Source organism: Vespa velutina, chromosome 20 (assembly GCF_912470025.1).
Source record: "Vespa velutina chromosome 20, iVesVel2.1, whole genome shotgun sequence".
NCBI lineage: Eukaryota > Metazoa > Arthropoda > Insecta > Hymenoptera > Vespidae > Vespa > Vespa velutina.
The window spans coordinates 1,439,553-1,455,714 of record NC_062207.1 but is presented as its reverse complement, the minus strand read 5'-3'; the positions used below and the strand labels follow the sequence as shown (position 1 = coordinate 1,455,714).

At 27.7% G+C, this 16,162-nt stretch overlaps 1 protein-coding gene across 5 annotated transcripts; it reads left to right on the top strand.

Moving 5' to 3' along the window:
- The first annotated feature begins 98 nt into the window (after window positions 1-98).
- LOC124956008 lies at window positions 99-12,386 on the top strand. 5 transcript variants are annotated; one of them, XM_047511320.1, is made up of 16 exons: window positions 100-245; window positions 1,910-2,139; window positions 2,261-2,374; window positions 2,464-2,940; window positions 3,115-4,123; window positions 4,232-7,363; window positions 7,652-7,721; window positions 7,945-8,016; window positions 9,861-10,050; window positions 10,159-10,275; window positions 10,338-10,514; window positions 10,640-10,807; window positions 10,885-10,977; window positions 11,122-11,164; window positions 11,266-11,378; window positions 11,501-12,386. In XM_047511320.1, the coding sequence occupies exons 2-16, from the start codon at window positions 2,002-2,004 to the stop codon at window positions 11,639-11,641; spliced, it is 6,054 nt and encodes a 2,017-aa protein (XP_047367276.1). In that variant the 5' UTR covers window positions 100-245; window positions 1,910-2,001; the 3' UTR covers window positions 11,642-12,386. The 5 variants fall into 5 exon arrangements, with proteins under 5 accessions (XP_047367277.1, XP_047367276.1, XP_047367275.1 ...); XM_047511319.1 differs by having other exon boundaries at window positions 4,217-7,363; XM_047511318.1 differs by having other exon boundaries at window positions 4,205-7,363.
- Window positions 12,387-16,162: the final 3,776 nt, after the last annotated feature.

Genomic DNA, 16,162 nt, shown 5'->3' with positions numbered 1-16,162 from the left:
ATATTATATAATTTACTAACATTTTTCTAAAATAAATGTATATATATATATATATATATTATTATATCGAAATAAAAGACAAAGTATATACTAGGGAATTTTGATATATCACGAACAGTTGACCTTCTTTCTTATGCTTTAGTCGGTAGCCATAAAGTTCTGATTCGGTTTCGATTCCTTGTACTTCGGTTTCGCGATTATCGTATTGGAATTTCTTTCGTGAAAATCTGCGTGGGAATATATTCGTAAGTACCTGTTATTATTATTTATTAATAATCTCATATGATTTATTATGAAAGAAAATTTATGCGAATCGATTTTATGAAAAAAATGTTTAGAAAATTGGTGGACTAACCATTATGACGACGCGGTGCATCGCGCGAATGAAATGAAATGCATCTTGTATCGAAAGATCGATAAATTAGGGCATTTATGTTCATACAATATATATATATATATATATTATATACATATATATATATATATATTTTTTTTTTTGTTTTTTTTTTCTTATGTATATTATTTATTTATAATATGATATTAATTATCTCAGGTATCACGTGACAAAATAAATAAATCTAATGATGATAATTCCAGAATGTCATGATACTAGAAAGTATTATACTTTAGTATCAAGTTCATTCATGAAATTGTACAATCTATTTTTTTTTTTTTTTCTTGAGAAAACAATTTATTCTCTATTATATCCTTTATGCTAATTGACATGTATATGTCCTTCATTAAACAGAATATGACTTATGTCTAATAAAATTATTATCACCAAATACTGACATTTTGTTAAATACAAAAATACAATTCTTACCTCCAAAAGGTAATACATATAAATACGCACTTATGACTTATGTTTATATATTAATGAACATTATGTAGTATATTACATAATTTGAAATTTAACTCTATTTATTACATTTATCCTGTACAATGCGATTTCTTTGATACTACGTCGTTCTATCAATTTCATTTCTTTATAATAATTGGAAATGATTTATATGTTAATAATTAAATGATAAATTGATATATATATATATATATATATATATATATATATATATATATATATATATTTTTCTTTACACAGAAAATTTGGTGAGAATTTTGGAATACTCTTTAGCATGTTTCCAGTGTCATATTTTCTTAACTTCATAAGGCAAATTACTGATCTTTTATGCCCTATAAGTTAAGCTTGACACTTCATTGCTCACTCTGAATTATTATGAATATTTATAATAGCATCATTTATTAATCTCTCTTAAGTTAAGAGATTATTGATGTTTATGGAAATTAGTATCAAAATATTTCTTTATATTATCAATATGATATGTAATTGATATTAATATTACAATTACTAAAACAATTTTACATCGTTAATCAAATTTTTATAGTTTTTCTTTATCAGAATATATCATTATACCTCTTCCTCTGTATTATTTTTACAGAATGGAACGATATGCATTTTCATATCTGTTCTTTCAAAAGAAACATTTTCAATGTTGATTGAAATATTTTCAATGCTGATCATTTGCTATTACATATATTATAACTTACAAGGTTATAATAATACTTTATATCCTCAAATTATTGGTTATTATATAAGAATATTAATAGTGTAAAACTGAATATTTAATAAATATTGTTTACTATAATTTTTATAATATTAGAATTATTTACAATCGTATTTATATTGCTGTTATTATCATGTATATTTATGAATTTATTTTTATTTGTATACAAATAGATTTTATGTATTATTCTAATTATATTTCTAGAAATTATTAATAGAAAATGCAAAAGAAATATAATAAGATTAATGGCTGAATACATATATTTCTTTAAAATATATGTGTTATAATTGTTATAACAATAATTATTTTCTCTGAATACGAAATAGCGTCCAAATGGACCGCAGCCATCGAAAAGAGATCTACTTGCATTAAAAAATATAACAAGCAAGATATTTGCTAGAGTGATAGAGGATAAAAAATGCAAAATTGGAATCAATGGCAATTACCAACTGGTGCCATTACTACTTCAATGCCACAACCACCGGTTGGTTATACTGCACCAGGGGCAGATCCAATGGCTATGATGCAAGCTTATATGCAGTATTATAATCAACCAGTAAGTATACAATATGTAAGAACATGAAATGTTATGGAAATGCATGATATATTTTGATTGTATGATTTTTCTTATAAAAACAAGTCCACAATGTTATGTAGATTTCGTTTATATTTTTCAGGCACCCAGTGGATATACAGCTGAACAATGGGCGGCTGCTCAACAACAAAATTGGACACAATGGCAACAGTGGCAACAACAATATCAACAATGGCAGGCACAATATGGAGAAAAGGTATGTAAAATATAGATTCATATTTTTTATTAAATATTATTTATTTTAAGAATTATTTGTCGCTATATCATAGAATATTTCTCTTTCAGTACCAAGAAACTATGAAGCAGATGTCGTCGCAAAATATGAATTTATCTGGCCATGCACCACCTTTACCAACTATGCCACCACTTCCTAAAGAGGATTTTAAACCCCCTTTACCTCCGAATACTGTTAATACATATCAATTCACAAATATCCCCCCTCCACATCAAAACAATCTTCCACTATTTCCTGCTAAGCAACCTGTAAGTAATGCAGCTTCACAATTAAATGTAAATTCTTCTCAAAATCCACCTCTACCTCCAACTCAACCACCATTGCCTCTGGAGAGTGCTCAGAATAACGACAGTAATTCTGCTACAAAACGCAGTAGTAATGCTGTTAGTGAATCCTGTAGTGCCAAAAAGTTAAAACTTGAAGATGAAGAATTAACTGAGGCTGAAAAAACATTTGACGCTCAGTTTAAGCAGTGGGAAGAACAGTTTAACAAGTGGAAGCAACAAAATGCAAATCATCCTGATAAGGTAGGTGATATATTGATTCTATATTGCAAATATATAATATATAGAATAATATATTAATGAATCTTCAGAGCTACAGCCAAAGATAGGTATTTCTATCTATTTATAAAGTTACTGTAATATAAACAAACAAATAAAAAAAAATATTATAGTAAATATTAAAATTCTCCATTTTAGACGCATTATAAAATATACGAAGCAAAATGGACATCTTGGCGGGAGAAACTTATTGAACGTAGAGAACAGATGCGTAAGAAGCGTGAACAACAAAAACAAACAACTGCTAAAGCAGATCCTGAAAAAAATAAGAATCTACCTGGAGGGGACAAGATAATGAATATTTTATCAAGTACAGAGAATCAAGGATTAATTAACAATCTCTTAGGTATTGGGAAAACCCTTGGCTTAACAGGGAAACAAAATACAGGAACACTTCCACCGCCGCCTCCTCCACCTCAGACAACAAGCAATATTTCATCTACAACAGTTACACCTGCAATAACTTCACAACAATCAACATCTCAGCCATTGAATTCGGACACAGTGTCATCTTGGAATGCCCAACAAGCTGCACAGTGGGCGGCACAATTTAATTCTGGAATGCAAAATTATAATAGCTTTCACGGTAATTCTGGATCAACTCAACCATCTTTTGGAGCATCTCTAAATTCAACGCATCCTCCAAATTTCGCACTACCACCACCTAATGTGCCAAATGTTGGACCAAATTTTTTACAACCACCACCAGGTTTTAATAATAACGACGGAAGACAATTGCCGGATGCAAGCGTAAGACAAAATTTACAGGACAGATCGTCATATGGTTCAAGTGGAAATAATTTGAATATGTTTGGTGCTAATGAGAGAGCAAATTCTGAAATAAATCGTTTTGGATCAAATGAACCTTTAACTTTACCTGATTACTCAGGTAATTTTGATACAACTGATAATACCAATAACGAACGTATGAATAATAGAAAAGGACAATTAGGTACTGGTCCAGAATATTTTAGGCGAGAAATATTAGATAAAAATTTATCCGAACATGATCAATTCAGATCAGATGGCTCATTTAGTTATGGTAATGCGAGATTCGGTAGAGGAGAAGAAAATTATAAATCGATAGATGGAACAGAAATTGATGGAAAACTTTATAAACCAGAAGATAGAAATTATATGGAACGTGGTAATAATCAATTTAATGATCAAAATAGTTTTAATTCAGTTAATAGTTTAAACAATGATCATTTTAATATTGATCGTACTGGTCCTGTACCAGGTGATCGTTTTGTAGGAAGTGGGGATCGGTTTGGAGCTGGTAGTGATCGTTTTGGAAATTCAAATGATCGTTATAATGATCGATTTGGATCAGGAGATGATCGATTTATTGATCGATTTGGATCAAGAGATCGATTTGGATCAAATAATGTTCGATTTGGATCTAGTAGTGATAGATTTGGATCACTTGATCGTTTTGGTTCAAGTAACGATCGTTTCACTTCAAGAAATGAAAGATTTGGTCAAGGAAATGGATTAGAATGCGATAGATTCGGACCAGGCTTTGATCGTTTTGGTGTATCTAGTGATAATGTTGGCCCTGGAAACAATAGATTCGGAAGAAATATTATGGATCACTATGAAGGAAACGAAGGAATAGATAGCACGAGAGATAGTAATAATTCTCGAAACTTTGACAGAAATAATCAATTTGGACCTACCGATGAATTGGCACCAGAGTTAAAAAAACTTATGGAAAAAAGAAGAGCTGCTATGGACGTATTCAAGCCTAGCTTTCATGATTCCGATAAAAGTGTTAATGTTGGATCTTTACGTGAGAGTTTTAAAAAAATTGCTGGTGATTCACCTTTTATATCAAAAAGTTCCACCGATTTTGGACAAAGGGATTATGTAGGATCAAGAGGAATGGCAGTTTCTAGTCCTCGATTTCCAGGAAATTTTGGATCTCAAAATAATCCTAGATCATTCGGACCACGTGGTCCTAATGAGTTTAAATCACATGGTAATTTCGAATTTCGATTACGCGCTCATACTAATTTCAGTCCACGTGATAATTTCTTTGATTCTCATGATCCTGGTGGTCCATTTCTCAGAGAATCCAACACTAATTTCTCTAAATTTGATAAGAATCATTCTATGTTTGGTTCTGTGGATGTTGATCAACGAATTGAACAACAATTTGACAGAGGAGATCCTAAATTACAACAAACTAAAGATACACAAAATAGTGGATCATCGGACAGTATTGTACCTGCAAATACAGATAATATACTTACAGAGAAAAGATCAGATATTCCTGTTAATAAAAATGAAATGGATAATGCAGTAAAACCAGAAGAAGTATCACAGGCAGAAAAAATAGGAGAAGAATCGTCAAATAATATTGTGGATACACAATCGAATGCTCAAGAAGACAAAGCTGCACGTTCGAATGTACCGCCATTAGAAAAACCACCTTGGATGGATGCATCATTTCCTGATGTTAATTTATCTGAAAAAGATATTAATAACACGGAATGTAACAATAATCCACCTGCAAATTTTGTTGTTGCCTCTACAGAAGAAAATAATGAAAAAATCAATGATAGAATACAAACAGATTTGGATAAAAAATTGGAGTCAGATGCTCCAGATAATGAGCAGGTCAAAAAATCTGAAGTTTTACCATTTATGGGTGAGAATGATCCAAAACCGGAAGACTTAAACATGGAACCTCCACCAGAATTACCTAATTTAGGATCAATAACGGACGATTTGAATAACGATAATAATACATTTGCTAATAATCAAAAAATTAAAGAGCCTTTCGGTGCAGATCGTAATTTTTCTGGAGAATTTGAACGTAATGCAAAATATTTTGATCCTAAAAATACTTTTAGTCCTAGAGGACCTAGTGATGGAAGATTTTTACAGCAACCTCATACACCTAATAATGGACAATTTTCTTCATTAGGATCAAACGATATACGATTCAGATCTCGAGCATCCAGTGAGGGACAGTTTGGTTTTCGTGGACCTAATAATAGAAATTATGGGCCATGGAGAACGAATGAAATGCCATGTGATAATAGAGGATTTACTGACACACAATTTGCTCCTAGAGGACCTATTGATAGATTGTCTGGTATTACAAATATTAATGAAAGAAATTTCAATAATAGAAGATCTATGGATGGGCCATTCGATAATCAATGTTCAAATGATGGACCTTTTACTTCTGGTTATAATGATGGACAATTTTCACATCACAATCAGCAAGATAGAATGCTTGGTTCTCGAAGTTTTGCAGAAAGACATTTTGATATACGTAATGCAGGATCAAATAGTAAACCTTTTGGATCTCGTGGACCATTTGAAGATCCTTTTGAATCTCAAGGTTTAAATAATGAAACAGCAGGTACACGTAATTATAATGACAGATTATGTAGCAATAGATCACCTTTTGCTAATAGAGCTTTTGGATCGGATGGAGCACTTGATAGCGCTAATAATGATATTTTTAAAGACAAATTTAATGAAAATTATTTAGATAGGAAACTTGATATAGGTATTACTGATACCGGAGGTAGTGTAGGTTCAAAATTAAACTGTGAATTGGGTAAAGTGAATAAATCTGACGGTAAAACATTCTTCCAAAGCAATTTTAGCGACAACACTTCTAGATTGCAATATGGATCTGATTGTACTGTTAATCTTCCATCTCATGAATTCAAAAGTAATATTCATAATCAAGTATCTCCCTTTGATAAGAAAATTACTGAAAAATCTTGTATAGAATCAAATGTTGGAGATTCTAGAATAGGGTATGGAGATATTTCTGGAGGATTAGATTATAAGTATACTAATTCTCCTTTTATGAAACGATCTATTGATAATCATCAATCTTATATGAGAGGTGTACCCAATAAAGAATTCTGTATAGAAAGACAGTTTAATTATAACCATGGTGGTGCCACAAAAGATAAAAAATATATCGAGCATGTACCTGTAAAAGTAATCGATTATGCTCATGCCCCTCGTACCATAATGCAAGAACATTTAACTCCTGTTCAATGTTTCGATTATGGACATGGAAAACTAAAGCCTGTTGTACCGGATCATGAATTGATACCGCAAAGAGATTTTAGAAATTGGGAAGAAAGCGAGCAGAACTTGAAAGAATATGCAGAAAAAATGAAAAAATATGAGAATTCAATGATGAAACATGAACACAGGCGAAAGACAAACATAAATGAGACGAGAGAAAGCGATTGGATAGTAAATATTAGAAAATATGAACGAGAAAAGAGAAATACAGATGACATGCAAAAAGATAGAGAATGTTCTCAAGAAGAAAGAGTTTATACTAATACTTCTGATAAAGAAAGAGATGAATGTATCCAAAATGATAATAAAATAAATGATAAAGGTAAATTAGATTATATAATAACATTTAAAATTATATATGATACTAAAATAAATTTTCTTTTAATTAATCTCAATTCATTTTTACAATCCATTTCTATAATATTTAATTTCTGTATTGAATTAATGAAAGAAAATACAAATTATTGTCAATCTATTAAAAAAAAAAAACAAAAAAAACAAAAAAAAACAAAAAAAAATAAAAAAAAAAAAAAAGAAAAGCAATGGTAAATTACAACAAAATGTTTAATAATAATATAAAATTTTTCATCTATATTTTTCTTGGCCACAGATAGAGGCCATGAGAGATGCGAACGGGTTCAAACAGATATAAACAAAGAGAATGACAGAGACAATGACAGGTAATATGTTATTAAGCGTGTCAAAATAATATGTGGAAATAGTAAATTTGAAAACATTATATTCTCATTACTAGTCCACATGCACTATTGTTATTAGAATATCATTTATATGATCAGATAGTTCTATATCTATCCCTATATACACTTGCATATGAACTAGTAATATTGTACATTTATATTTTATGAATATTAGCGTGTCTTCAAGACATTTAACTTTCTTTAGATCAAAAGGACGTACTAACTGGCAAGAAAACTCAAACAAGAACACTGTAGAGACAAAATCGTCAAATACCAGGTATGTTAATTCAATATAAAATAAAATTGAACAATTTATTTCAATCTCTAGGATATTAAACAATGGATACTTCACAGATTTTCAATATTTGTAAATGTAAAAAAATTACATACATATATACACAATTAACCTTCTACCTCACATAATTTTAAGATGATCTAAACATTCTTATCATATATTCTTACCTTTGCAAAACTTTTATTATTATAGTTCATCCAACAAGTCGAGTCAGTAGAGGTAAGCACATATCCGCATGCCAACGTACGTGGCGGATGTAAAAGACTTCAATTATTGGCAGGTAAACGAAAGTTAATTGTTGAATTTAGGAACGAATTTACATGGGTCATTATTAGGTCTTACTTTTACTCTAAGTGATAATTTTATACCCATTTCAAGAATCCCGCTCGATAAGTTTTATAATATCTGAAGATTGTGAATAGGCTCCTGTTCCAATCACGTACGTTTGTTTATCTCTACTAACTCGACTCGTTAGACGGACTGTAGAATTATATTTATCATATTATTCAGCTTGAAAATTTAAATATGTGGATATATATATATATATATATATATATATTTATACTATTCAAATAAGTATCTTAAGACATGGCAAATTTTTGCTACTTCAACAAAATTAATATTTGATAAGTTTATGTAAAAATTTAAACCAAAGAATATGTATCTGTCCTTTTTTTTTGTTTTTTAATTTGGACACTCTATCCGAACCTTTTATCACGGTGTGAGATAGTTCAAGAATATCTTTTTGAAGTTCTGGAAAATATCCATAATACATAGAGTTGCATAATTTTTATGCATACAAATTTTATATTTTATGTTTTTATTTATGTTATGAAGTGAAAACGCGCGTAAACTCGTTATGGATAACGATACGTTGCAATAAATCTTGCAGCTCTTTTCGTGTGGATATAACAATCGCATTTTGATTTATACTACAATGATTTTTATTAAGCAATTTAAAACAAATACGCTCCATTATGGCTTGCTGAATTTGTAAGCTTACTAAACTGTACTGTCTTGAAGCTCTAAAAATATTTCTATATTAACAAGGATTTAATTTCTTTTAAACATTTATTATTTGCATAAAAAGTAATTACATAAAAAGAAATATGATATTTATCACACTAATTTAGTATTGATTGACTTTCATTCAAAATTTATTATTAACAACAAATGTGTATAATTTTACACAATGAAATAGTTAATGATATATTCTGAATGCAAATTATATATTTAATATTGTAACATACGATTATTACATACAATGCTGAAAATCAAAATTTCATTAATACCATCCTATTTGATTTTCATCTTTGTATGTTTTGATACTTAAGTTGCAATGATAATTTAAATCTAAATTATTTTGACAAATTTCATATCTATTATTTTTGTATATTAACTTTACATGGAATTTAATTTTCCAATGAAAATATTCTAATTATGTGAATTACAACACAATACTTTATCACGTGGATCACACCACAAAACTTAAATAATATTATTTCATGAAGATTAAACAATAAGATATTAAAAATGCATATGAAAAATATGTTAAATCATCCAAATATTTTGGGTTATATTAAGAAGTACACACTTTGAGATTTTCCTCTGATTTTCATACAAACATATTATACTTAAGACTGACATTTAATATTCAAACTATATGTATATATATTTATATTTTTTCAATGTTAGGTTTTAAACAAATATTTATATTATATATACATGTTATAATCACGTTATTATTTTCTGTTATATATGTAGATCAAAATACAATGAGTATTATAGTATGATATATTTTAATGTCTACAAATTTTTTGTTACAGCTTTACAGATAAACAACAAAATGTATCAGAATTACCATCCAAAACCTTGGAATTGGCGAAAACGGCAAATTGTACAATGGTGGATGATCTACTGTGTCCTCCAGGTCGTCAAAATAGACCATCTAAAATAGCAATTATTTTAAGAGGTCCACCTGGTAGTGGAAAGTCATTTGTAGCAAAATTAATTAAGGTATAATTTAAACTAAACTTTCATTTTTAATTTTTTATGTCGTCAATTATAAAAATGAATACGAATGAATAGGAAAAATTATTTATTTATTATCATATTTTCATACAGGACAAGGAAGTTGAACAAGGAGGTTCTGCTCCAAGAATATTGAGCCTTGATGATTATTTCCTTGTTGAAAAAGAAATAGAAACAAAAGATGACAATGGGAAGAAAGTGATAGTGAAGGTATTGTATTTAATATGTATAATATTGTATACATATCTCTAACTTTTATTTTAATTTTTTAGGAAATGGTTTATGAATACGAAGAAGCCATGGAACCAAGTTATATAGCATCTCTTGTGAAAGCATTCAAAAAAAATATTACAGATGGCTTCTTCAATTTTATTATATTAGATTGTATCAATGAAAAAATATCAGATTATGAGGATATGTGGAGTTTTGCAAAAAGTAAAGGATTTAAGGTACATAAGATAAATAAAATCAAACAAGTTTAAGCAAGCCATATTATTTAGCTAAACTTTTTAAATTTAATAGATTTCTTTTTAATAATATTGTTTAAAGTTTATTTTCAATATGTAATGTATAGGTATATGTATGTGAAATGGAAATGGATGTACAAATCTGTTTAAAGAGAAATATTCATAATCGTTCTGAAGATGAAATTAATAGAATTGTGGATTATTTTGAACCTACACCAAGTTATCATCAAAAATTAGATGTAAATTCGATGTTACAAGAACAAGCAATCGAAGAAGTATTATCAGTTGATTAAAATATTCATTGTGAATATTAATTGAATTTATATATTATTTTATGAACTCTTCATTATAGGTACAAATGGAAGATAGTCAAGAAACATCAGATAAAGTATTACAATCAAATGAAGAAAGTCAAGATAGTCAGGATGATGCTCCAGAAATTATTGTAAATTTATAATATTTCTTTAATAATTTTATTTAAAATTTAATTCAATTATTTCTAATATACGTGTATTTCAATAAATGTATTATATACTATTATATAAATACATATATATATATATATATATATATACACATTACTTTTTAGGGTATTAGTAAATGGGAACGAATGGAAGCGGAAGATAAATTAGGTTAGTTAAAAATAATATTCTTTAATTGATATCTATGGCTTAAAAGTGATTTTGAATCAATGTATTATATAAATGTATTTTTCTAAAAATTATATTTATAGATCGCTTAGATGGTTTAGCAAAAAAGAAAAATGAAGGGAAACCACAAACAATGGAAGATTTTTTACAAGTCCCTGATTATTATAATATGGAAGATACTTCTGGAAAGAAGAGGGTATGCAAAAGAGATATCATTCTTTATATAATAATTTATATTCAATAAATTTTCTGCGAATTAAATTAAATAATTATAATAATTAAGTTATAAACGATTGGTAGGACTGTTTAACGTTATAGGTGAGATGGGCAGATTTGGAGGAACGTAAACAACAAGAAAAGATGCGAGCTGTAGGATTTGTTGTTGGACATACAAATTGGGATCGTATGATGGATCCAACAAAAGGTGGAAGCGCTTTAACACGTACCAAGTATATATGACGCTAAATTAATTTTAGATTATTAAATATAACGATGAAGTTAAGGGGGAAAAAAAAAAGAAAGAAAAAACTTCTTTAAAAACGAAGTGGTGTATTGCTCATAGGTTTTTTTTTCCTCCCGCGTTTTGTTTATACTTTTTATGAATTAATATTATTGATATTTAAAGAAAAGAACGTTTTAGTGTTAAATATTAATAAACCTGTTCAAATATTCAAATACTCTAAATCTTGCTTATCATTGTTTCAACAATCACTGTCTAAAACTATGAATCTATATGATTGTTAAACAATATACAATGATATTGTTGACAAGCAAGATAATTAATACAACCAAATTATTATTATCATGTATATCTACAACAATGCATTTTAATGAAATAATTAAAGGATAGTAGATTTATTTACAGAAATATATAATCATTGAATATAAATGTTACTTCATATTCTGTAATCGTAATTTTATTATTCTATTCGTAAGATTAGAATAGAAAAAAAAAAACTATAAAGGAATTGATATTTTTATATTACTTTTCCTTGTGTTCCAATATCTTATAGTAATTATATAATTCCCAATGTTTTACCCACGTCCTAATACATGTTTATCCATCAATCATTCTATATCATCTGTTTTATATCATTGTATAATTAATCATTTCTAATTGTAATTTATAAACTTTAGATTATAATACCGTTATACTCTGAATATTTAACTGTATAGAAAATAAAATTTTATCTATTGTATATAACTACTTTTTTCATTTGTAATAATTCCAATATTTCAATATTTCTTAATATCAATAATTAATTTATATATAATTGAGATAGCTATTGTAATTGTTCAAAATTAAATCAGATATTCATTAGATTTTTATGAAAATAGAAATTATATCTATGCATATGCAACGTCTTAATTAATGTCTGAATAAAAACATTTCTAGTATATATTTTGCAATGATAACGATACATTAATATAAACAAGGTTACAAATTAAAAGTATTTAAAATAGCTCTAACATAGTTTTTTTTTTATAAGTAATTAAAAAATATATATATATATATTTAAAGTAATATACCAATCAGTTTAATTGGAGTAAACTGCGATCCAAACAAAGTTTTCTGCACATAAACAAAATCTTTTATATACCATTTAAAACAAATAATTATATTATACGACGACAATAAAATTAATTAGGAGAATTTATCTTAAAACTTTACGAAATCGTACATAATGTCGACAAATTTTTCTAACCTCACTATCTTCTTTGCTTAATCTATGATCATCTACGATATCTCTAATTTCAGTCTATAGATGACACCAGGGGTTCCAAGAAGGCAACTTTAAAATGTTTCTTACCGACCGATGTACAAATAAACGATTAAAACCTGCTTGATTTTCTTCCTGTATTTATACCATACGTTAGTGCCATCTGGTGAGTAATTCACGAAGAAACTTCCGCGCAGGGACTATGACATCCCCCACCCCTAAACCCTCAGCAGTCAGCAAAGCGCGGGCTACAGTTCAAGTTGCATTTTAGATGCGAACGAATGCACATCGTTTTCGGTTTACGGGGATGAACTGCGTTTCGTGAATATCGAAGATACTTATCGGAAAGGTTTCAGCGGGTTGTGTCCATTGTGATCGTCCGATTTTCGAGTCTAAGCTGGTGTTTTTAGGTGAGTTTTTCGTTTTCCCTTTTTGTTCCTTTTTTTCTTTTCTTTTTTCTTTTGCTAATAAAATATAAAAATCGTCAAATATATTCTCTATATTATTTCTCGATCGACATTCTTAAAACACTAATCTCATTGAAAATATATCACAGAGAATTTATTTTTCAAATAAAGTTTAATGAATTTTGAAAAAGATTTTCTGTGATTTCTTTCAAAAATGCAAACGTCTCGAATCAAATGTGAAGTTAGCTAAACGTACTTACGATTGATTTATATCAAGGAATAAAAATCGATCTATATATATATATCTACGTATTATGTATATATACTCGAATTATTTGAAAAATATATCTATATTTTTTTTTTTTTTTTTTTTTTTTTTTTTTTTTTTTTTTGTATATCACAAATCGACTTAGAAATGTATGCATATGCACGTGCATTTTTCGCAAGATGTCATGCGTGGATTTATCGGACCATTTTCGTTACAATTGATGAAACTAATAGTGACATATACGTTCGATTTATTCCTATCATAACAAGAGTGCAGTGTTTATTAATATTTAAAATATCAAACTAGTTTTCATGGTCGAGTGACTATGACTATGACTATGAATATTTGTGTGTGTGTCTCTCTCTGTGTGTGTGTGTGTGTGTGTGTGTATATAGATTTGGTGATCAAAGTTTAAATATTTTTAAGTTTTATCAATTAAAAGCAGAGAAAAAATCGTTTTTATCGAATTTTGATTAAAAGAAAAAGAAGAAAAGAAAAAAAACATTATTTTATCTATAGATACACGTGTATGCGTTCGTAAGAATTTACTTAATAAAAATTAATATATGTATAGATATTTTTTTTTTTTTATTTCGATTAACTAAAATTTACAAGAAAAACTTTATAAAATTTTATCTTTATCGAATTTTGAAAACAACAAAAGTGCTTTATACGTGTATATGCATGTGTAAGTGTTAATAAGGATTTAGTGAATAAAAATTGATAATCTTTTTTTTCTTTTTTTTTTTTTTTTCTGTTTTTTGATTAACCATCCATAAGAATTATGAAAGAAAGAAAAAGAAGAGAAAAAAAGGAAGATGAAAAAAGAAAAAAAAAAAAAAAGAACCAAAAAATAAAACAAAAAAAAGAAATAAAATGTATTACATACGTGGATTTTCAAAAACGAATTCTCGTATTTAACGTTTACCGCGTGACATTAATAAATATAAAAGCGCACAACGTCTCTTTATGTGACATACATCGATACATTAATATCCTTACGTCACGTAAACGATCAGAGAGTATTGTCAAACGAGGTGTGCGTGAAACATATCGTGCTAGTGGCCCGATGATAACTATCGTCCCCATTTTTATCACAACTGGTAGCGTATTAAAAATCGTTGAATTTCGTGACGGGTATACATTTTAAAGAGGGAGAGAGAGAGAGAGAGAGAGAGAGAGAGAGAGAGAGAGAGAGAGAGAGGGAGAGTGAGAGAGAAGGTGCGGAGACCAAACCGGATATATTATCCTACGTGGTAATATAAACTGTGCGAACGCACATAGCACGAAGAAGAGTATCCTCTTTCGTGATATTTCGTCCTTTTATTTTTTTATTTTTTTCTTTTTTTTTTTTTAATTTTCTTTTTTCTTTTTTCGTATTTTTATACATCGTCCACGAATCTTTTTTTCTTTTCCTTTTTCTTTTTTCATTTTTTTTTTTTTTTCTTTTTTCTTTTCCTTTTCTTTTCTTTTTTTTCTTTTTTTTTTTTTCTTTTTTTTTTTTTTATCTCCTTTCCCCTTTTTTGCACCGGTGTTTTATCTACGTGAAATTTCTCTTAGCTTTTTCCAGCAATCCTTTTTTCTTTGTAATTTTTAATATATATATATATATATTTTTCTTCTTTTCTTTTTTATCCATTTTTTCTTTTTCTTTTTTTTTTTTCTTTTCTTTTTTCCATTGTATTGTTTTTTTTTTCTTCTCATCAGATATATCCATGTCACTTTTCGTCGAGATAAAATTTCGTCGAGATAAAATTTCGTCGAGATATATTTTTGAATTCATTCTATAGCAAATATGTAATTAATATTTTAACTATTACATGGGAATAATTTTTATATATATTTATATATATTTATATATATATATATATATATATATATATATATATATATGGGTATAGAATTTTTTCTAATTAAAAGTAAATTCTTTTCTTTTTATTTTTGCAAAAATGATATCTTCAGTATTTTGTTGAAATAAACAAATTTTTTTTTCTCTTTTTGTTTTTTATTTATGAGAACCACAAATTTTTTATTTATGAGAACCAAAAAATTAGCAAACGATTCATTAGTTTAAAACTAGTAAATAATTTATATTTTAATATTATATAAAAATTATTTCAGTATAGGTATATATATATATATATATATATATATATATATATATATATTTTCTTTTTTTTTTTATATAAATTTTTTTTTTACATACACATATAAATATACTTAATGTTATCTTCTGGATAGGTATGTTTATATATATATATATATATATATATATATATAATTTATAATTTATATATATATATATAATATAGGTATGTGCGTGTATACAAGTTTTCCTATCAATTCTCTCCAAGCTGAAGGAATAATTTTGCAATTTCAAAGCAATCTCGTTTGCATATTCTACTCTGTTTAGATCGATGGGTATAATCAGGTATGTAGGTTATTTTAAACGATTACTTCATCCGCTGGATAATATTCGAAGCGTTTGATTTTTCTTTTCTCCTATCTTTCTATATATATTTCTCTGTCTCTCTCTTTCTCTCTGTCTTTCTTTTTATTCGTTAGATTACGTCATATGATCGTG